Raw genomic sequence first — 24619 nt, forward strand, 5'->3', positions numbered from 1 at the left:
TAACTACAGACCAATCTCGAATCTTCCTTTTTTGGGCAAGGTCCTGGAGCGGGTGGTTGCCTCTCAGCTCCAGGGGTTCTGGATTTTCTGGATCCATCACAGTCCGGCTTTAGACCTGGGCACAGTACCGAGACGGCTTTGGTCGCCTTGGTGGATGACCTCCGCAGGGAACTGGACAGGGGGAGTGTGACCCTGCTGGTTCTCTTGGACATCTCAGCGGCTTTCGATACCATCGACCATGGTATCCTTCTGGGACAGCTCTCCGGGATGGGCCTTGGGGGTTCTGCTCTGCAGTGGCTCCAGTCCTTCCTGGAGGGCCGATCCCAGTTGGTGAAGCTGGGGGACACCTGCTCGGACCCCTGGCCATTGACCTGTGGGGTCCCGCAAGGTTCCATTCTGTCCCCCAAGCTTTTTAACATCTACATGAAACCGCTGGGAGAGGTCATCCGGAGTTTTGGAGTGCGGTGCCATCTCTACGCAGATGACACCCAACTCTACTACTCTTTTCCATCAAACTCCAAGGAAGCCCCTCGGATTCTGGACCAGTGCTTGGCGGCTGTGATGGGCTGGATGAGGGCGAACAAGCTGAAACTTAATCCTGATAAGACAGAGGTCCTCCAGGTCAGTCACATGTCTGATCGGAGTATTGGGTGGCAACCTGTGCTTGACGGGGTCGCACTCCCCCTGAAGGCGCAGGTCCGCAGCTTGGGGGTTCTCCTGGACTCATCTCTGACATTTGAGGCTCAGGTGTTGGCGGTGGCCGGGAGGGCCTTTGCACAACTGAATCTTGTGCGCCAGCTGCGACCATACTTCGTGAAGTCTGATCTGGCTACGGTGGTCCATGCCTTAGTTACCTCTAGACTGGATTATTGCAACGCACTCTACATGGGGCTGCCTTTGAAGACGGCCCGGAAACTCCAACTAGTTCAGCGGGCGGCAGCCAGGTTCCTAACAGGAGCGAATTACAGGGAGCGGTCTACGCCCCTGTTTAAGGAGCTCCACTGGCTGCCGTTCACCTTCCGGACCCAATTCAAGGTGCAGGTGCTGACCTACAAAACCCTGAACGGTTTGGGACCCACTTACCTTTCTGACCGCATCTCCCCCTACTAACCTGCACGATCTCTTCACTCATCGGGGGAGGCCCTCCTCTCGCTTCCGCCTCCGTCACAAGTACGGCTGGTGGGGCGTAGGGAGAGGGCCTTCTCTGTGGCGGCCCCCCGGCTCTGGAACACGCTCCCCAGGGAAATTAGGCAAGCTGCCACCTTGGAAGTGTTCAGGAAGAGCCTGAAAACCTGGCTCTTCAAACAGGCCTTTGAAGAAGTATACTAAACCCTGTTACTAGCGGGTCCTTCTGACCAGTTGTACCCCTTGGTTAACTCCCTGACATAGCCTCAGTGTTCACCCCAGTCTAAGGCTCTTCCCATGACCTTGTAGCACCTTAACTTCCTTCTTGTTTACAAGTTCCACTCACTGCACTTTGCCCAGCTCATTTTATGTTTTTATTGCTGTGTTTCTCAAGTGTTTTATAATGACTGTGATTTTTAATGCCTTTAAATTTATTTGTGTGTTTTTGTATTTGATATTATTGTATGTTGGTTTTATATCTGTAAGCCGCCCCGAGTCCCTCTGGGGAGATGGTGGCGGGGTACAAAAATAAAATAATAATAATAATAATAATAATTATTATTATTATTATTATTATTTGACCAATCACTGTAAGGTTTTTGCATTTTGGGAGTCCTTTGTGAATAGTTTGTGCAGAAAACTGGGTTTTGGCCAACATCTTGGAGGTTGTTGCATGCGAAAAACTTTTTTCACATTAAATAGTATATTTTGCACAAAATACCACATTTGCTATGCAAAAAAAATTTCTAAGAGTGAAGTAATCATTGCAAAATGTGGGGAAATTGTTGTAATTTTGTCAAGTGGGTGAAAAAATTTAAAATGATGTATTATTTTTATTATAATAATTATTATTCTATTTATTTATACCTCACTTTATCTCAAGTGTTGCAGAGAAATATATCAACATTTCTACAAAACAAGTTACAACCCTTCCTGCCTCATAGAGCCTATCAACTAATCTAATTAGGTAGGGCTGACCTGAGCTTTCATCTTAATAATGGTTACTAGAGAAAAAAAAATCTGAGAACCATCTTCCAATCAAAATTACTGATGTAATCTCAGCTACTGGAAACTAGTTTATTTATACACACTGCAAACAGAGGAATCAAACTTAAACTTTCAGGTGGCTTTTAACAGAAATATGTCCATTCAACTATGTCAGAGTTCTGCCATGACTCCTGCCTGACCTCTGAACAGTTGATATTTTAGGATCTGCTGTATATTTGATGTATCAGTTGCTTCTAATATCTTGTGTTCTGCTTGGTTGCCATTTGCTTGCTTGGGAGCCAGCAGTCTCTGTGATATTCCTTGGTAGGGGATTTTTACACCCATAAATAAGCAATAAACATGATTTATAATTGATGGCTCTTTCCAAAAGGTGACTTGTTAAGAGGCACATCTTAGTATGCATATTCAAAGGGCAGTTTAATGCCAGTAAAAATTGATTTCCTCTCAGCTATATGAATGATGTTCTGCATTGCATAATTATTAATTATTCTTTAAGGCGTTTAAGTGCCAGATAGATGTCTTTTATTTCTCATTTGTTTATCTAGTAGAGTACAAATGCAGTATTTCTGAATGAAAAGTGCTAGCTATGAGAGAAACATACACTAACAGCATACAGAGTGGCATTTCTTTTAATTTAAGAAAAAATTGTTGTTGTTGTGTGACTTCAAGTCATTTCTGATTTCTAACTTACAGTCAGAGTAAAGCAAGAGCCCTCGGTGGCGCAATGGGTTGAACCTTTGTGGCTGCAGGACTGCTGACCAAAAAGTTGGTGGTTCAAATCCGGGGAGCGGGGTGACCTCTCATCTGTTAGCTCCAGCTTCCCATGCGGGACCATGAGAAAAGCCTCCCATGGGATGGTAAAACATCAAACATCCAGGCATCCCCTGAGCAATGTCCTTGCAGACGGCCAATTCTCTCACACCAGAAGCAACTTATAGTATATTCTTAAGTCACTTATGACACACAAAAAAACCCTCTAAAGCAACCGCAACATGGAATTTTATGAGATTTAGAATGAGCAACTTGCCCAGAATGAGCCAATAGGTTTCCATGACCAAGTGGTATTATGCGGGTAGAGGTAGTAATGATTAAAATACCATTTCACTGCTCTTTATTGTAGAGTTTTCTTTATTATGTATCTATCCTAACTTTTTATGAAGGAACTCTTAGGCCCCATCACATTTCATCCTTGCAAAAAACTGTAGGTTAGGTTGATATGAGATAGAAATTCCCCAAACAGTATGTCCTAGCTGAAAGAAGAGATGGATTCTTTCTCTCCTCCCCCAATCTTCTGGCATTGACTAGGGCTGCTAGACTGGAACATGGAAGAGGGCACCTGTCACTGTAATGATTCTGTTTGGAGAGGTAAGCTCTGGTCTAGCTTACCTGCCTAAACATATCTCCCTCTATGAGCCAGTTCAAGAGATAAGATCTTCTGTGGAGGTCCTGCTCTCAGTCCCAGCCCCTTCATAGGCATGATTGGTGGAGACAAGAGACAGGGCCTTCTCAGTGGTGGCCTCTTAGCTGTGCAACTATTTCCCCAGTGACATCAGATTGGCCTCCTCCCTCCTCATCTTTCATTAAAAAAAGTTAAATCTTGTCTTAATTTCTACTCATTTGGCAAGTAGAAATTAAAGTGCAATAGAGGGTGAAAACAGCAGAGTACAAATGAAGTAAACAAATAAATAATAAATAAATAGATAAGATGTAATTTCAGTAGTTTACTGCTTACCATATGATTGCATGATGAACAATATCTTTTGAAATTCCTCCTTCTGCACAAACATTAAAAGTATAGGAATGTAATTCTTCACTTATTTTCATCTTCCATGTTGTTGAAGCCTATTCACAATTCAGGACTTACTATGTACAAAATTCAGACCTGATTGTTCTGTGCAGAAACCAACATGGAAAACATTTTCTGGGTGAAATATAATATTTCCATGCAAAAGTATTATTTTCTATGTAGAAAAACCTGGTCAAAATTCTATTTGATATGCAGATCAACTACCTGTGACTTTTACATAGAATAAGTCTACAGTTACTGTCTTTTTTTAAAAAAAAAACAGAAACGCCCATTTCTGTGGAGAAATGTTATTTTTTGCACAATACTGTAAAATAAGGAAAAATGTTGCATCCCAGAATTGTGAAGAAAATAATTATTTCGGGGAATAGAAACTGGGATACAAAGAGTGAGTTAGGGGCAGTTTTGTGAAATCACTTGTTCTTTGCCAGATCTCCTTGCACCCCACTTTGAATCAAAACTGTTATGATAGGGATACTTTGCTCTCAATAAGCAATTGTTTCTGTTCTTTGACATTTGTTTCTACAAGAAAACTATATTCATCTCACATGAAAAGCTAACCATGTGATACTAAGAAGCTGACTTTCTGAGGTGCAGTGAAATCCACTCTGGAATTTGCTCTAAACTGTAAAAAAGCTCTCCCACCTGTAAACCCTACCCTCATGGTACAGTCTGATTAAAACCCGGAACAGATTCACAACCCCACTGGGGTCCTTCCACACAGCCATATAAACCAGAATATCAAGGTAGAAAATTCCACAATATCTTCTTTGAACTAGGTTATTTGAGTCCACACTCCCATATATTCCAGTTCAAAGCAGAACATGTGGGATATTATTCAGCAATGTGGAAAGGGTCTGAGAACTACCAGCAGCCACCATGACTCTGTTTTAGTTGATTATATGGTGAAGAAAAATATATGTTTCTTACATGAAAACTGCATCTTCAGCCTAGTCATTTCTGATGTTCCTGTCATTTTCTGATGTTCCTTTTATCTTTTTGTACAGATTGTTTCACAGAGAAAACTCTCAAAATCATTATTGAAACATGGGAACACAGCGGGGAAATCATCCATAACGGTAGGTCCATCTGAAGTGTTGTTCCTTCTCCCCTTTTATCTCAGAGGACTTCAGCAACATACACTTTTTCTATCCATGTTTAATTATAAACATGGTATGGAGCCAAAACAGAGTAGAAGGGATTATATGCAATTCATATCAAGTAGAACATTGGCACATGAGACAAAACAAAGCTATACTCCATTCAAGAGATAACAGAAGAACTTTTAGTGCCCATGTGGAACCCATGAATACTAAACATTAGCAAGAGTATTCTGTTCAGAACTTCTTTTGAAAACACGACTGCCCTGGTGGTGCACTGGATTAAACCACTGAGCTGCTGAACTTGCTGACCGAAAGGTCGGCAGTTCTAATCAGGGGAGCGGGGTGAGCTCCTGCTGTCAGCTCCAGCTTCTACCAACCTAGCAGTTCGAAAACATGCAAATGTTAGTAGATCAATAGGTACCACTCCAGCGGGAAGGTAACGGTGTTCCTCTTCAGCCTAGAAATGGGAATGAGCACCAACCCCCAGAGTAGGACTCAACTAGACTTAATGGCTAGAGGAAAACCTTTACCTTTACCTTACTATAATATTCTTGATATACTAATATAAATATAGGCTATGAACATAGGAACATAGAAATATAGTTATGAACATAGGAAGTGAAATTTACTTACTTTCATGCTAAAATAAATCTGCTAAAGAAGGGGACATTATTCCTTGTTGCTTGCTACAATAAATTAATAGAGGTCCCCCATTACTTATGGTAAGCATCAGTGACTGTCATGTGTTTGTTTTAAGGATAAGTACAGATGAACCTAGTTATCTTATTTTTAATGAGGAAGCAGACTGTTTTAATTAGTTTGGATTCAATTACCCCTTTTCTGATTGCTAACTAACCAAGCAGATGGTTTTTTTTTGTCAAAGTGGTGCCTTTAGCTTGTATAAAGGTAAAAAGCAAAAATGAGGCAAATATGTATTGGATCTCACCATTTACATCTCTTAGGGAAATATTATTTTTATTCATGTGCATTTCATAGCTTTTGAAACTTGGAAATAACCAATAAAATATGTGCTCTGTCATGAAATTACTGGCAGACCTGTCATCAAAAAGAATTATTTTATTTTCTTTAGTTTCTAATTACATAACATAAGAAATTATCTAATCATTTTTGTAATATTATAATGTGGCCTTAAAATGTAACATTAAGATTCTCGGAACTTGTAATAAAATATACAAGGATATATAACCTAAATAAAAGAAGCACGTTGAATTGTAGCAGACTGTGCAAATGGGATTAGCATGTATGAGCTGGCCCATTTGTCTGGAGTAACAGATTTATTTAAACCGGAAGGAACAGTCAAATGTTCAGTAACATTTACTTACAATATACTGTATAAATGAACAGAAAAAAATAGAACCATACATGCAAAAAAAAAAAAAAGATAGAAAATAGAAAACTTTAATTTTGAAACTTTTTATGAAATTGTTATATCTTACATATACTTCACACATTTCTGTACTCCATAGATAGATGTCACCTTTTGTTGTATCCTGCCAAACTGAGTTGGTTTTCAATTCAGAATCATTTCTTTTTTGTCCAGCACTGAAAAACAAATACTGAAATGCTATATAAATTGTCTCCAAAACTGAATTGCTACCATAATATTGAGAGCTGGGTGAACTCTATAACTTAATCAACCATTTTCACCTTCATTGACCCTCAGTGGGTCATACCAGTGCACTCAGCAGTGACCAGGAGTTGATTTTGGACTTTATTTTATTTCTTGTTGCTTGAGGATAGAACCTGCCCCCAAACAGTATTTACTGCAAATCGACATACTCTTCAGTGACTGATTTTTTGTTCAGCAAAAAAGATGTTTATCTTTCAAATGGGATGTGAATGGGGATCTGGATAGGCCAAGGGCTGCAGCTAAACTGCATGATTTGCATCCTTGTAATGCTGCATAAAGATGACCAGGAGTGAGATTTGAAATGTTCATCTATTTTTATGGGTGAGTGGGCAGAAGGCTACACTGGCTGGTAGCATTCTAAATTCTGGATATAAACATCCAAGTTAGAAGAATTTGTAGCGCCATGTCATATTTTTATCCTTTGGGAGTCTAATTATCCTTGAATGGATGAAGAGGCACTGTGAAATGTACTTGCTAGCCACATTCCTAGTTTATGTGCCTCGAGCCTAACAAATGATATGGCTAGTTGGCTGATTGGCAATTGATGCATCATGTTTAGCTTCCATCACCATTTTATCTGGCTCTCTGTGGCCTTTTCAAATGTTGATTAAAATGTGTTTGTTTGTTTGTTTGTTTTTTAAAAAAAAGAAAAATAGAAAGTCTCTGTTCAATGATAAATTATATTGAAAGTTTCAGATTGTGTATGTGAGTATTTCTTGGGAATGAGAATATGGGCTGGGCTGTGGTACAGCTGGTTAGTAGCCAGCTGCAATAAATCACTACTGACTGAGAGGTCATGAGTTCGAAGCCAGCCCGAGTCAGATTGAGCGCCCGACCATTAAAATAGCCCAGCTCTTTGTTGACCTAAGCAACCCGAAAGATAGTTGCATCTATCAAGTAGGAAATTTAGGTACCGCTTATGCGGGGAGGTTAATTTAACTAATTTACAACACCATAAAAATCGTCCAGCAGCATGCAGAAAGGAATTAGGAAGTAATCATCAAGGACTTGGTGTCACAGTGGATGATGAAGCAGCAGCTCCCCCTGTGGCTGGAATCGAGCATACTCTCATGAAGCCAGAAGCTGGAAAATGTTAAATTGCCTCTGTGTCTTTGTCTCTGTCTCGTCTATATGTCGTATGGCATTGAATGTTTGCCATGTATATGTACATTGTGATCCGCTCTGAGTCCCCTTTGGGGTGAGAAGGGCGGAATATAAATACTGTAAATAAAATAAATCCCTTCTTACCCTGAGCAGGACTCAGGGCAGCCTCACAACCGGCAGCAATTCAATGCGTGACACACAAATTCCAAAAATACAATTACAATTAAAATCAAACGTAAAAACCATCATCATGCAAAAAATCATGCAAAGTTCAAAATCGTCGTCCAGAATCAGTTCATTAGTCAACACTTTTAAAAGTTCTCAGTTATTGCACTGCTATAATTATTGCTCAAATGCTTGGACCCATACCCATGTCTTAAGTTTTTTCCTAAAAGACAGGATGAAGGGAGCTGTTGTGATTTTATTGGAGAGGGAATTCCAAATCCCCAGGGCCACCACTGAGAAGGCCCTGTCTCTCGTCCCCACCAGTAACCTAGGTGGGTCAGAGAGGTAGATACGTTCAGACAGGTAACCTGGTTAGGTCTAATGGGAATTGCAAGTTTTATTAGACCTAGCTACCAAATCTAGCAGTAAGGAAGAATGGGGGCTTCAGTCCCACTCTGGAGGGCTACATAGGCCCTATACATATCAAGGCAGGTCTCACCATTAGCCACGATGAGGCAGTTGCCTCAGGCCATAGATCGCACAAGGGCTCCCATTCTCCTGACATCCTACACTGGCATTTTCATTCTGTGCTCTGGTGTGATAGAAGAAGTTATCTTTCTCACAGTGTTGAAATAAGTATCAGCTAAGGTTGGCTGTTGCAAGGGGATCTTAGGGATCCACCTTCTTGTCCTTTACTTGAGACAACAAAATGCTTTGGGCCAGCCCTGTTTCCTGTTGTATATAATGCCTTGGCTATAGCTCTTGAGGACATATCCTTCACTACTATGAAGCTCTTAACTGCTAGAGGATGCCCTATTTATTATAGAGTGAATCAGTGAGGATGTCAGTTTCTGTCAGAATTAACTTCTGCAGACTGTTGTCTGGGAAACAGTGGCGCCCAAGAGTACAGATATTGGATATCCCTGCTTTAAATCATATTGGTATTTGTGTTTTGTTTCTGGCAAGAGAGCTGTCACATTTCAGCAGCCTGACAGCGCTTCCTATTCTAGCATCTCTGTACTTGCACATTAGTCAGTGGCACTGTTCCAGATTTCTTTCTCCCCTCCACTTAAACAGATCTGTGTTTTCCTCCCTCACTTAGGTGATTGCTGAGGAGTTATCTGGCAACGATGACTATGTTGAACTTTCCTTCAGTGCACGGAAATTAGATGACAAGGTAAGCCGGTGGTTTGACGCTAACATTACAGAAAGACATAAGAATGCGACAAACGTGATTTAATATGATTTAGTAAGACATTTCCCTCCAGCAGCTATTTTGAGAACTGCAGTGTTATTAAATATAACTGAAAATCTCTGATCAATGCTCATAATGAGGCTTTCCTCAAGTTGCATAGTAATTAGGGAAAGTCCCAAAGGAATGTAATTAAGACCAAGACAATTTAATTATGCTGAGACCTCATGTATTTAAGATGCCTCCAATCACACAAGTCTGTTTTTACAAGCCATCAAAGACACAACATTCAAGGTTGGCATCTTAGAATATAAATTGGGAAACACTTGGGGAAATAGTTTGGAGAGTGGGTTGTTGTTTTTTTTGGGGAGGTGTTGCTCCTTGTGTGTGTTTGACAAAACTTTTCGCCCTTCAGCCATAAAACTAAATTATGAAAAGGGCCTTCTATTCAAGGACATACTTATTTGCTCTAGAGTTTGGCAACTGTTTTCACATGGAGTTTTGGAGAATCAGTGCACTTACGTGTGCATATACATACACACAGTAGCTGAGATCCTACATCTATCTGAAGCTCCATGTATGTACTTGTACATCACCTCATAGTCAGGAGGTACATGTGACACTATTGCTTATTGCTAAGGAAGGGAGTGAGGTGGGAGGCAATTCCACTCATGAAGAAGCAGCTGTTCTTGATGTCTAGGGGCGAGAAATGAGGTTGCACTCTCAAATAGAATGCACCTGCCTTTTCTTTCCCCTGGGAGCCCTGAGCAGCCAGATCTTTTTGTTCACCTCCTCCTTCATTTTCCTCTCCAGCCATATGCAATAGTAGTAAGGGTTTTGGCTGGGCTTGACAGCTGCATGCAATAAAAGGCAAGAGAATAGCTCAGCGCTTGCTTACCATCCCAAAGGGAACTAATGGGCACATTAGCTGCATTTGTACATGCTTATATCACTAACAGGATTCCAGACAATCCTTTTCACTGGAGGCTGAACTACTTAGTGCCAGGTAGGAGGATAGCAGACCCACCCAACCCCAAACTGTCTTACCAGAAACCATCAATAGCCAATTGACAGCTCCTCCATGCATGGTGGGCAAAAATCACTTCCCTCCTTGCCAAGCCCCCTGGTGCCACATTGGATAATACGGTGTGTTGGATAAGCAAAAGTTGGATAACTGGAACTCTACTGTATTTCCATTCTACAAACGTTTTCTTTTCAGGCTTGTTTCATATTGGTTACAAGAATCTAGGGCTTCCCCCCACTCCTATATTAATCTCAATATCATTTTTTTTTTACATTTTGCATAATGCATGTACAGTAGAGTCTCACTTATCCAAGCTAAACGGGCCGGCAGAAGCTTGGATAAGCGAATATCTTGGATTATAAGGAGGGATTAAGGAAAAGCCTATTCAACATCAAATTAGGTTATGGTTTTACAAATTAAGCACCAAAACATCATGTTATACACCAAATTTGACAGAAAAAGTAGTTCAATACGCAGTAATGTTATGTTGTAATTACTGTATTTACGAATTTAGCACCAAAATAACACGATATATTGAAAACATTGACTACAAAAATGGCTTGGATTATCCAGAGGCTTGGATAAGCGAGGCTTGGATAAGTGAGACTCTACTGTATTTCCCCTGCCCATTTGCTGGTGCAGATTTGCTTGTATTTTCCAGCTGTACATTATTTTATGGGTAGTTTTTGTTTTGGAAACTCCCTGTAAACCTTGCAAAATGTGCAATTCCACAAGATGAGTGTATTTTCTCCCTGATCTAGCTTAATAGAAACCTACTTTCACTGAGATTGTAAAATCCAAGAAAATTATTTTCTTACTACCTTATCACACTGCGTTTTTGACCCTCTTTTCCTCTTCTCGACGGGGCCTGCTAGCGCCATTGGATGACGCTGGTTTGGTCCTGCCCCATTCCTCCTAGACCCACAACTGAGAATAAGTGGGTTTTGGGTAGCTCCAATAAAGCTACTCACATTTTTGGTATCTTTCCCACATCTGATGGGGGGGAAAGTCCAACTTGGCATCACATGTTTCTACTCTTTCCCCCATCTGATTGGAATAGGGACAGGGTGCCAATGAGCCTTGTCCTGTTGTCCCCATCTGATGGGGGAAGGAGGGAAGGCAATTGCCAGTGAAACAGAGCAACATGTGAAGAAGTCCTTACTTCCAGTTACCTCCAAATGCAAATAGGAATAAATACTGGCTAAAAATGTATGTGAGAGAATGGGGAGCAGTCTTCCAGGGAACTCCTCTTCTTTATCATCTGAACTTTCTCCATAGCTTTGGTGGTTCCAGCAGTCTTTGGTATTTAACCTTATTGTATCAGCTAACTTCTGTCTCTGTCAGAGTTCTGCTTCTTAGTCACGTTAATGTGATGTTCAAAGTGTGACAAAATTCTCTAAAATGGATTTGATATACACAAATCAAATCTACCAAGGCTGTTTTTCCAGCCCTCAGTACTTCCAGATTCCCTTGACCAATCTCTTTTTTTCTGGAAAAATAATTTATTGTCTTTCCTAAAAGCCCTCATCTTGTAAATAGATTGCAGAGGGATGCATTGTTCAATGTTTGTAAAATATTGATAGACTTCTGGGCACCTTATAAAAATCAGGTGAATTTCTGGCAATTTCCAGTTGTGGCTGGATGAAAGCTGATGGATACAACCTTCCACCCCAAGATTGAAGGGATCTTGAGGGAATGACCAAGCTTCCAGGGCTCCCAATTCTTTTCACTGGGATTCAACCTACTCTTAGCAGCCCTTGCAGTTGTCCATCATAATACATTGTATAGAAAGAACTCTAATGTCCTGTAAATCACAGGAGCAATGCTATGTTGCCAAGTATTTAAATAGCACCTTTCATAAGAGTACTGCTGTAGCTATTGCTCACCACTTGAACTAGATAAGCCTACTGTAAGTTGTTGGGATACAAGGTGGGATAATCTATTAAGATACCCATCAGACCTGCAGAAATTGTGCTGTTGGTGGGATGTGTGTCCTTAAACAAGTGAGCGGAATCAGGCAGGCCTCAAATATTTTTGGGCAACATATCCCAGTATTTCTTACCATTGACCATGCTGGTTGGAGCTGCTTGGACTTGCAGTACTCTTGGCTTAAATCTGTTTCAGTGCACCTGCCTTAAGCTCTAGTGGGGATGGAAAAGGTTACTTTTTGGACAACAGCACCCCAAACCATCAATTCCTGAGGCCAAACAGTAACTTTTCCAGGCCCTGGAATCAGGAATCATATTGGCTGGAGCTTCAGGTATACTAGCTTTAGTAGTATGTGCTTTGCAGCCAAAGCCAGCAAGCAGTTATGGAAGCCAGAACCACTGGGAGGCAAAATGAGTTCTGTTCACATGGGAGGAATTATGAATACATGCAGCATTTGCTTGCATAGGTTTTATGTGATTAGCAGTAGCTAATCTAATTAAAGCTGCCAGAAATATTTAGGCTGGCAGAGTGTAATGGATTTGTAATTTAACTAAGGTGTAAAGGTTAATAGCATCCCTAAGTTGGGGATCCTTAATCACTCAAAACATTTAGGATCTTGTTTTTGTTTCTCAATTGAAAGGCGAATTGGAAAGAGAACTTCTTGTTCTTGGCCTGTTTGACTTTTCAGAGGTGAGTTAAAGCATCTAAATTTAGGCATACTTAAAAACGGAGCATGAAATAACAGTAGAATAGCTTATGGTTTCTGCTTATGCAAAAATCAAAGCGCCTCTAAATACAAAGGAGCAGGTGCTCTAATAGTTGATGTTCCTTTGTTTCTACAAATATAATCCAGAATCCGGGAGAAACAATGCCCTAGCAGGCAGATGGTTTTCATTTAAGTTCATCAATCTCATGCTCTTTCATATTTTGGAAGGACCTCTACACAAACAGCACTGAAATTGAGAGGCATATACATCAACATCATTCTAGGAGACTGGATCCATGCATTGGCTCCATTCAGCCAGTCTCTACTTTCAAAACAATATTGTAGTGTACCCTACTTTAGATTGTATCAGTAGAGACATTTGTGTAGGACAGTAGTTCTCAACCTGGGGTCCCCAGATGTTTTTAGCTCACTGTTGCACCTCAAGGCAGTGTGAGCACTGGAAACTAGACAGAGACCAATAATCATATAATATATTTATTAAAGCAAATATAAATTCAGGAATGCAAAAGTGGAAAGGATGAGTGGGAAATAGTCCTTTGTGAAAAGGTATGAACAAGTCCAAAAAAGATGAAGAGAAATGTCCAATATAATTGTCCAAAGTCCAAAAACCGAAACACGCTCAAACTGTTGGAAGTTTGAGCGGGGAACAACAAGGAAACAAGGCTGAATAACAAGATCCAAAGTCACTAGGAGGTCGTGGATATTAAGGCAGGAACGAGATGAAGCGAAGATCAAACTTGATTCAGGAACAAGGCAAGAAAGAGGATTTACTCCGGTTCTACTCAGGAGTCACGGCTCGGCTTAGCCGCCAGGAACAAGAAACTTGGCTGGTTAAACACCAGGAGCTAGAGTCGGTGAACTGTTCTTAGGTATTTGCTACGTTGACACCGCAAAGTGTTTGCAGTGCAAGACACTTTTATGGAACGAAGATCAGATCCCAATGAAGGGAAACCAAACTCCCCAAAGGTTCCCAAGGGAATCTTCTTATCCACAATCCCCTTGCGATGCCAAGTGGTTACTCCTTCAAAGCCCTTGTTTTTCTGATCTCTGGCGATGCAGAAACTCCCTTTGGTTGAAGGGCACATTCTCTGGGGAACTCTGGACATCTGGTTCAGCCACGGGAGTAACATCTCCAGTATCTCTCCCAATTAAGGAAGCATCTGAACTATCAACAGCCGGCAGTTGTAACTGAAAGGAGCTCTGCGGACTAGGCAAAAGGTCAGAATAAGCTTCATCCTGGTCAAAATTCATTTCTGAATCAGGTTCAGAAACCAAAGGTGGCTGGGGTATGACACTCACAACTCCCAGAAATCCCAGCCAGTTTACCAGCTGTTAGGATTTCTGGCAGCTGAAGGCCAAAAACATCTGGGGACCCCAGGTTGGGAACCACTGGTGTAGAATAACCTGACTGACAGAAACCAAAGTGGAAGTACAACAGCCATCAACCCCTCCCAGTGTGATATTTCTGGGCAATGAAAGTAGCAGTCCAACACATCCAACCAGTGCCAGGTAATAAATACAGTATAGTACGACCTCTTTATGCACAGGCTCAGTATCCACAGTTTCCCTTTCCTACAAGTCAAAATATAAGGTTTGTCATTATCTTCATTTTCAAGTATCCGCAGTTGTCTTAGAACATGTCCTGCATGGATACAGCTCATACTATATATAGTTGTGTACAGTGGCTTCATCTCATTGCTGACCAAACTGTATTTCTGTTGTGCCACTTGCATCAGCACCTGGCATCCTTTGGGGAATGATGGGGCACATGAGCACTGTCCACGTCTCACTGGTACTCATGTCCATGCATACATATGGCATGAGGCAAAACTAGCATTAGAGCAACAAAATCGACAGCAGATAATAAATGGTTTCCCAGGGCAACTATGCATGACAGGAGATATATATATATATCAGTACGGGTGACTTGTCATGAATAGAAGATGTGGATTGTAGTTATTTTGTACGGAATGCCAAATCCTGTATGGATGTTGAATCACAGAAGACATACTTTTTCTTGGCAAAGTTTCCCCTGAGTAAAAAAAACAAAAACAAAAAATATTGAAATAAAAGCCGAGAGATCGTCACAGTAGTTTATTTCATTTTAATGTTGCTATGGTTTTCAGACTGGAATAAATATTTCCAGGTCCTTATTGCAAAAAAAAATAATCATTGTGCATCATATACATTGACATTTCATTACTGACATGACATTATAAAAATATCATTAAAATACTACCCTGATAAATCCTTTATTTCTGTAAAAGAAACAGTCTATCAACACAGTATAAAGAAACACAGCCAACGTTATTAAGCCCTGTTTTACCAATTTAAATATTTTTTTTGGGGGGGGAAGGGGGGAGATGATCAGATCTGAATTGAAACTTGCTAGATGAGGATAAGCAAAAAATATTTATTTAAGTGCCAATTGTTCTGGATTGGTACTATGTAATAACTGTTCAAGAAACTTTGACACTAACAGTATTCTAGAAATATTAAATATTTAAACTATGTATTTACACTATGCAATCTATAAAATAGTATGTTTTCATACTCTCTCCACCAGTTGTGAAAGTTACATTTTAAAAGAAACTTATGTAGTTCATTACAAAACCCAAATAGTAATTTGTTAGCATTGATCCTACAATAAGTTTTACTCATTTCTTACATTTCTCATTGCTTTATTTACTGTTTTATTTAAAGAAATCCTGGGATTGGTAGGGCAATAGCATAAAATTTGAAATATTATAAATAACCGGCCCTCTGAAGCAATGCTGGTAACTAACAAGCAGGCACTACATATATGGTAACTAACAAGCAGGCACTACTTTTTTTACACCAGAAACTCCCAACACATCCTGACATTTGTTACATACATTTTTCAATGTAACCTTATTGTTCTGCCCCCCCTCCCCGATATGTAATATTGTTATTTGTAAATAGTGATTTGTATGCAGTGTTCTGCTGTCCTGTAATAGGGTCTAAGTCAGGGGTCTTCAAACTTTTTAAGTGGAGGGCCAGTTCATGCTCCTCAGATTGTTGAGGGGCCAAATTATCATTTGGAAAAAAAATGAACAAATTCCTATGCACACTGCACATGTCTTATTTATAGTGCAAAAACAACAACAACAACAACAACAATAATTTTATTCTTATACCCCGCCCCATCTCCCCAAAGGGACTCGGAGCGGCTTACATGGGGCCAAGCCCGAACAGAACAATATAAAAACAAAACAATAAAATCAATCAATCAGACAATAAAAGCAAGTCATACATAACCACATGCAAAATAAAATGTTAAAATCATGGATTGGGTTCAAAGGATCTAGGCCAAAGTGCTAAAAGTGCAAATATATCATCACAACAACAACAACAATGGAAGAACAATACAATATATTTTTTAAAAAAATTAACCAACACAAACCTATCAGGATTTCAATGGGAAGTGTGGGCCTGCTTCTGGCCAATGAGATAGGCAAGTTAATTAGAATTGTTGTTGTGTGCCTTCAAGTCATTTCAGACTTTGGGCAAGCCTAAGTCTAAAACTGAAGGTAGGGGCCAGGTAAATGACCCCGGAGGGCCGCATCTGGCCCCCGGGCCTTAGTTTGGGGACCCCTGTTTTACACTGTTTGTATTTAATTCTGTTTTAATGTTTGTATATTTTTTTAGATTTTAAATTGTATTGAAATGCTTTTAATGTAAGCCGCTTTGAGTCTCCTTGTAGAGAGAAAAAGTGAGGTGTAAATAATGGATTTTAAGTGATTTTTTACACTGTTTGTATTTAATTTTGTTTTAATGTTTGTGTATTTTTAGATTGTAAATTGTATTGAAATGCTTTTAATGTAAGCCGCTTTGAGTCTCCTTGTAGAGAAAAAAAGTGAGGTGTAAATAATGGATTTTAAGTGATTTTTTTTACACTGTTTGTATTTAATTCTGGTTTAATGTTTGTATATTTTTTAGATTTTAAGTTGTATTGAAATGCTTTAAAGTAAGCCACTTTGAGTCTCCTTGTATAAGGGGTATAAATAAATTTTTTTTCGTGTCAGGAGCGACTTGAAAAACTGCAAGTCGCTTCTGATGTGAGAGAATTGGCCGTCTGCAAGGACGTTACCCAGGGGACGCCCGGATATTTTGATGTTTTTATCATCCTTGTGGGAGGCTTCTCTCATGTCCCCGCATGGAGCTGGAGCTGATAAATAGAATAACAACAACAACAACAACAACAACAACAGTTCAAGTGGCATCAAGCTGCATTTATTTTGCAGTGCAAATGCACCCAGGATCAGTCCCTTGAACTCAGGTTTCTGAGAAGACATCTACACTGTAGAATGAATGTACAGTAGTTTGACAGTTCAAGTGGTGTCAGACTGCATTTATTCTGCAGTGCAAATGCGCCCAGGGTCAGTCCCCTTGAGCTCAGTGGAACTGGTTTCTGAGAAGGCATCTACACTGTAGAATGAATATAGTTTGACACCACTTCAACTGCTATGGCTCTATATCAGGCATGGGCAAACTTCGGCCCTCCAGGTGTTTTAGACTTCAGTTCCCACAATTCCTAATAGGATGTTAGGAATTGTGTGAGTTGGAGTTCAAAACACCTGGAGGGCCGAAGTTTGCCCATGTCGCTCTATACTTTTAATTCGTGGGTTTTGTAGTTTGGTGAGGCAACAGCACTTTTTGCCAGAGAAAGCTCAGTACCTTGTAAAACTCCATCTCCCAGGATCTCATAGTATTGGGTCATGGCAGTTAAAGTGCTGTCAAACTGCCTTACTTCTAAAGTGTAGATCAGGGGTCCTCAAACTTTTTAAGCCGAGGGCTGGTCCACAATCCTTCAGACTGTTGAGGGGCTGGATTATCATTTGAAAAAAATACAAACAAATTCCGATGCACACTGCACATGTCTTATTTGTAGTGCAAAAACAACAAAAACAACAAGAACAATGAAAGAACAATACAATATTTAAAAATAAAAACAATTATAACCAACATACATTTATCGGGATTTCAATGGGAAGTGTGGTCCTGCTTCTGGCCAATGAGATAGTCAAGTTAATTAGGGTTGTTGTTGTTGTTGTTGTTGTTGTTGTGTGCCTTCAAGTCATTTCAGACTTTGGGTGAGCCGAAGTCTAAAATTTATTTATTATTTATTTACTGCCTTTATTTACTACATTTGTATCACACCCTTCTCACCCCAAAGGGGACTCAGAGTGGCTTACAAATTATATGTACATACAATATATTATGTTATTAGCATAGCACAATATTAGCATTATATATTACTATATTGAACTATACCACTATACTGTAATATTATTAGTAATATTATATGTAATATAGAATATATAATTAATATTATATGGTATTATTATTAGTGTTATATTGTATTACATTATAATATTATTATCAATATTATATGTATATACAATATATTATATTATAAAACTGAGGGCGAGGGCCAGGTAAATGACCCCGGAGGGCCGCATCCGGCCCCCGGGCCTTAGTTTGGGGACCCCTGGTCTAAGTATTTGAGATGAACATATGATTGAGATTTCTCAGACTAAGACTTCATATATTATTTTAAATTTTATCTATAATGTCATATTGTCTCATTCACTGATGCATTTAATTTTCCCATCACACTTTTTGTGATAAAGAAGAAACTTCAATTACTTTGTGAAAGAATGTGTAAACATTTTTTCCATCAAGTATATTTCACAGAATATAAAATCCTTCTATCTTATGCCAGGTGGCATATGAGTAATGTCAAGATCATAATTCTTACAGTATACATGTGAAAAAATAACTTGTAAAGTCAAGGACTAACATTATAGTAAGTAGTGTGTTTGAACTAAATGGCCAGATTTGCAATTAAGGAAGAATCAACTGTGCTGAGAATTAGCCCCTTATGACTTTTCATCAAGGGAAAGAGCGACAACAAGAGAGAAATTAATATGCATAAGTAAGGACGTCATCAGGAAAGTCTGGCAAAGCATGCCACTTTGCCGGGCTTCTGGAGAGGAAAGAGAGAGTAGTGGGCGAATCTGTCATCCCGCACTCAGCTCCCTCTCGGCAATGCTTTCCCCATCACATGGGGAAAGTATTGCTATTGCAGGAAGGCCCTGTGCTGGCTCCTGTGTTGGGGTGGAAGTGTCCGATGACACTTTTACCCTGGTTAGGGGCATGGCCTATACCGGATGTCACACAACATTGTGTGATGTCCGGCTTTGGCCTCTGTTCCCTGTCTGATGAGGTTGTAAGAGTCTCCATGGAGAGGAAGGCATTCTCACTTCTGTCTTCCACTGCACAGGTACTGTGCTGTGTTATGTGGCTCCTTTATATGGCCATCCTTTTGCAGAGATGGGCAACTTATAAGAATCCCCACAACATCCTCACTTAGAAAGGAAAATAATTGCACCTTACAGGTTTCTACAGACTTAAGCATTCAGTGGTGCTGTGTTAGATCTGCTTCATAGAACTTAAACAAGTGGAGCTTGAGACAAAATGTTCCAGTGTCTCAGATTTTTTTTAATCAACAAAATAATCTTCCTGAATACTATGATTTCCCAGTACCCTCACCTTATCACTAAGGCAGTATTCTGTCTATGCCCACTGAGCTCTAATTTAGGACTATTTTTGCCAGTTTAATGAGACCCACAAATTGATTTTTTTTCTTTCCTAAATCTGTATCTATAGGCAATCACTCATGGCCAAGTAGGATTGTTTTGCAAGGGACTCAACCATGAGTATGATTGACGGTAGATCCATAGATGACTGTGAAGGCCTATTCTGGATCCACATGGTCTTTCACAGTGAGGATATAGATTTACAGATGGAAGGTGATCAGAACAAAAGTTTGCTTGACATGCGTCCTCTTGGCACATTCCTCCCTTTTGCCTGCCATTTATGCCTCTTCAAAATCCACAGCACTGTTGGTAACAACTGATCTCCAGTTAAAACACTTGAGTGCCAGGACTTCTGAGTTCTCTGTGTTTATTCCACATTTTTTTAAAGTTAGCTTTAAACCCATCTTTAAATTTCTTTTGATGTCCACCGACATTCCATTTTCTGTTCTTGAATTGAGAATAAAGTAATTGCTTTAGTGATGGGGCATTTGGACAACGTGGCCAGTCCAGCCAAATTTTCCTAAATATATTTTGTGCTTCTCTAAAGCTTCTGAGCTTATACTGATGTTTCTGTCTTCTGTATTAATCATACCATCTTCTGGCACTAACAAGACTGAGATAATTGTACATATGTATGATACAACAAGACAGAAAAAACAAGATTCTGGCTGTGTGAGCGAGGACTTTAGCAGCTTGAGAAACACTTGGCTGTATCAAAGAAACAACTCATATGGCAACAGCTGGAAAGCCAATTTAAAGTATCATATATATCAAGGCATTTTTAAATAAGAGTTGTGTGTCACCTACTGGAGACAAATGAACACACAATTTAATCAACGAACCAAAAGTGTGGATTCCGATTGGAATCTGTGCTCCCATAATGAATATCTGTATGTTTATGTTTACTCTTCAGTCTGAATATCAGCATTGTAATGTAACACAAGCCCCATCTACACTGACATTGAAGAACGTACTGTAGTGGAACCAGTGTGAAATCTGGACGGTGACTACACAAACCACAGTTCACTGATGTGCATTAAGGGCTAAATTTCTTGCACTTTTATGGGGTTTGTTGTTTGACTGATGCAATTTAAAGCTCGTTTTGAACTGTATGAAATGGTCAATGTAAATGGGGACAGTGTGATACAGAACTCCAGGAGAACAAGATTCAAATTCTCACTTGTCCATGGAAACCTACTGGGTGATTTTGAGCAACTACCATGTTCAGTTTGCTCTCCAGGTACAAAGCTACTGATAAGCAACTTTCTAATAAACTGGATTTAGACTAGACAGCTCTTTATAGAGAAAATACATTTAAATAGAGGTCCACAATTTGTAAAGTAAGATACAGAACCATCCCGCCAAAGTGTTATGAATGGACAGACTCACAAGGGAGTAGATAATTTCTCAAAGAACAAAGCAAAATTAATATTTATTTTTCTACAATAAGTAGGGTTGCCAAGTTCCTTATTTGAGGTCTAAAAAGATCCTTTAGCAGTCTGGCAGGTGTCACTTATTATAAAGCAAGTCCTTTGTTTGAAGTTTGGACAGTTTTTTTTTAACTTTCACATAGACTGAGTAGGTTGCCCCCAAAGTCTGTATTTTGAAGTGTGAGGCTTTCATAAAGACAGGACTGGATGCCATGTGATCTGAAATAAAACTTGCATTTGGTATTTGGGAAGAGCAAAAAGGTTTTCATAGCTAATTCTTGATTGCCATAAATTTTGATTGTCTCTTTTTACTAATTTGGAAGTCTGGCAACGCTAACAGCAGAAGAGTAGAGACAGTGTGTGGACAAAAACTAACAGGCCACAGTAATGAAGATTGATATATTTTGATTTCAGGATTTCTTCAGCAAATCTGACCCATTTCTGGAAATTTTCCGGATGAATGACGATGCCACCCAACAGCTTGTTCACAGGACTGAGGTAAGCTATGGACCAATTTTTTACTCAGGCGGATACATCTATGGCCTCAACCAGCAATAGTCATTTTGTAAATTTAGCATTCCAGAACATGTTTTGTATTCAATTAGTTATTTTGGAGACTCAGCTTCTCCCTACATAATCATACATACACAGACACAAACTACTAGTAGCACTACTAAACATGCTCAGAAAGAAGTCTCTTATTGGATGTTCAAGCTGTCATTTCAGTCTCTGTCCAGATAATTACAAGGCTCATTTTACTCATTCAAGTTGTTTTATTTGTGGGCTTTAGAAAAGAAACTAATTACAAAAATAAATGTTTATAGAATGTCAGAAGCAGTTTTAACAACAAGTTCCCTTGATGGTGCAGTGGGTTAAACCCCTGAGCTGCTGAACTTGCTGATCGAAAGGTTGGCAGTTCAAATCTGGGGAGCGGGTTGAGCTCCTGCTATTAACCCCAGCTTCTGCCAACCTAGCAATTCAAAAACATGCAAATGTGAATAGATCAATAGGTACCACTCTGGCAGGAAGGTAACGGTGTTCCATGCAGTCATGCCGGCCACAAAACCTTGGAGGCGCCTACGGACAACGTTGGCTCTTCAGCTTAGAAATGGAGATGAGCACCAACCCTCAGTCAGACACGACTAGACTTAATGTCAAGGGGAAACCTTTACCTTTACCTTTACACTCAAATTACATTAAATCAATTGGCATTGCTGAACATAAGCTCACATAAAAATAACAACGAAAGATCTCCATTACTCATTTTTGGAAAACTTTATATAATAGACTTAATTTGTATGCTGTTGTTATTATTAGTTATGTTGTTTTTGAATTATGTTTATGTTTCCTTTCTCTTCTTTCCTAGGTGGTGATGAACAACTTAAACCCAGCCTGGAAGTCATTTAAGGTGTCTGTAAATTCACTCTGCAGTGGAGACCAGGATCGCAGACTAAAGGTTGGTGATATCTGTTATTGCAAGAGTTTGCATCTGAAAGTGTCTTCTTCAATTAAAAAATGCTATTTTCAAAAACCAACTTCACTTCCTTCCATGCTTCTATTTAAGGCACATCATCTTGCAGATTTATTTATACTCTGATCATCTGAACTAAACATTCACACAGCAATGTGTTGCCTTAATGTTTCTGCAAAATTATTGTAAGGGTCTTTCAGTGCAACAGCACCTAAAACTAAATAATTAAAATATCTCAGAAAGCAAAAAAATATGATTCCTTGCATGTTTGGATTGGGATTTGTGTCAGGCATCTGAAAAACCAATTTCATTCAGACCAGGGGGCTGTTAGATATAATAACTTAGTAATCTTATCCTATCATTTCATCTCTAACCACTTTAGTACAAGAACAGTATTCTTGGCTCTCCATCTGGTAATTTAAAAAAAAAAAAACACAGAGAAACCCTATTGTTTGATTCAACTGTTTGGTTTTGTTCTACATTAATCCTGCCATTCCCTGCTCTGCCAGCTGAAGTGATCAGAGTTGCAGTCCAGCACTCTCAAATCATATTAATTTTGGGAAGGGTGTTCCATTTATTTGTGAATCCAAGGCATCGCTCTTAAAAATGAAAACAGCTATGAAACGTAGTGTGAACAGCCATCGCATATTTCTATATTTCAAGTGTACAGTTTTGCCTGTCTATATTCAGGGATGGGCAAAGTATATGTCAAACCAATGAACTACTTGCTTCACATCAGGTGGAGACTTTGGGTCAGATTATGCCACTATTTCCGAAAAAGCATCTATCTCTGCCTAAAGAATTGCCTGTTAAGTATACTTTTCATCATGGCTGAGGGCTGGAGTTTGCTGTCAGGATTTCTCAGTGCTGAAGAAACTTTTTTTCCATTCCACTCTCCACTCTGACCCTGAGTCATTATCATTCCATCTCTATGATAAACCCTTAAGAAACCTCCAATTTTGAAGGGAAGACTGTATCTCAGTTCATTGGACTTTGGGCCTGGCAGAAGGTGTTTTTGATTCTGCTGGTTCAAAAGTGCAGTGCAACATCAGAAAGAGGTAGTGGCATCATTCTTGGTTTGGAAGAGGGTGAAGAGGGTTTCTCATAACAAGGTAGTCTTTGGTGTAAAAAGAGAGATTTATTCTGTGAATCCAATGCATAGCAAATTATGAGACATTTTCCCTACGTCTTTTATTTCAGTTTTTTTACCAGTCATGTCCAGAACTATACCTGGTAAGCAGTTCCACCAAAATATGTGGACTCTTAGATTTTTTTTCATGTCCAAATTAGTTGTTGATAAAGATGGAGCTCATAGAATCATAGAATTGAGTTGGAAGAGACCTTGTCCAGCTCCCTGCCAAGAAGCAGGAAAATCACATTCAAAGCATCCCTGATAGATGGCCTTCCAGCCTCTGTTTAAAAGCCTCCAAAGAAGGAGCCTTCACCACACTATGGGGCAGAGAGTCCCATTGCTGAACAGCTCTCATAATTAGGAAGTTCTTTGTAATGTTCAGGTGGAATTTCCTTTCCACCGTTGTTCTGTGTTCTAGTCTCCAGGGCAGCAGAAAACAAGCTTGCTCCCTCTTCCCTATGACTTCGCCTCACATATTTATACATGTCCATCATGTCTCCTCTCAGCCTTCTCTTCTGCAGGCTAAACATGCCCATTTCTTTAAGCTGCTCCTCATAGGGCTTATTCTCTAGACCCTTGATCATTTTAGTCACTCTCCTCTGGATACGTTCCAGCTTGTCAACATCTCCCTTCAATTGCGGTGCGCAGAATTGGGCACAGTATTCCAAGTGTGGTCTGACCAAGGCAGAATAGAGGGGTAGCATGACTTCCCTGGATCTTGACACTATACTCCTGTTTATGCAGGCCAAAATCCCATTGACTTTTTTAGCTGCTGCATCCCGTTGTTGTCTCATGTGTAACTTGTTGCCCATGATGACTCCGAGATCTTTTTCACATGTACTGCTATTGAGCCAGGCACCCCCCATTCAGTATCTTTGCATTTCGTTTTTTATTATTATTTTTTTGAAAAAATGAAATGCCTCTAATCCAAGAATCAAAAAGCCTTTTATCTTTTATGTGGCCCATGTCTTCCCATCATGCTTTTATTGATGCATAAAAGAGTGGATACTAGGCTTGAGCGATCCATGAAAAAATTGATTCTAAACTCGTTTCAAAAGTAGGGGGCGCCAGCATTTTGTTTCTGATGTCATTTCCGAATTTTGCCCCCCAAAAAATTCGAAATTAACGAAA

At 39.7% G+C, this 24619-nt stretch overlaps 1 protein-coding gene across 2 annotated transcripts in view; it reads left to right on the top strand.

Annotated features, from left to right (window-relative positions):
* The window catches only part of cpne4 (copine 4), a 281734-nt gene that overhangs the window by 164781 nt on the left and 92334 nt on the right, over positions 1–24619 (top strand). For both annotated transcript variants that reach the window (XM_062958193.1, XM_008112771.3), the window contains exons 4-7: positions 4945–5016; positions 9063–9137; positions 21300–21383; positions 22252–22341. In XM_062958193.1, the coding sequence (XP_062814263.1) occupies positions 4945–5016; positions 9063–9137; positions 21300–21383; positions 22252–22341 (321 nt within the window). The remainder of the gene's footprint in view (positions 1–4944; positions 5017–9062; positions 9138–21299; positions 21384–22251; positions 22342–24619) is intronic.

The sequence above is a fragment of the Anolis carolinensis genome, chromosome 6, assembly GCF_035594765.1.
Source record: "Anolis carolinensis isolate JA03-04 chromosome 6, rAnoCar3.1.pri, whole genome shotgun sequence".
NCBI classification, from domain to species: domain Eukaryota; kingdom Metazoa; phylum Chordata; class Lepidosauria; order Squamata; family Dactyloidae; genus Anolis; species Anolis carolinensis.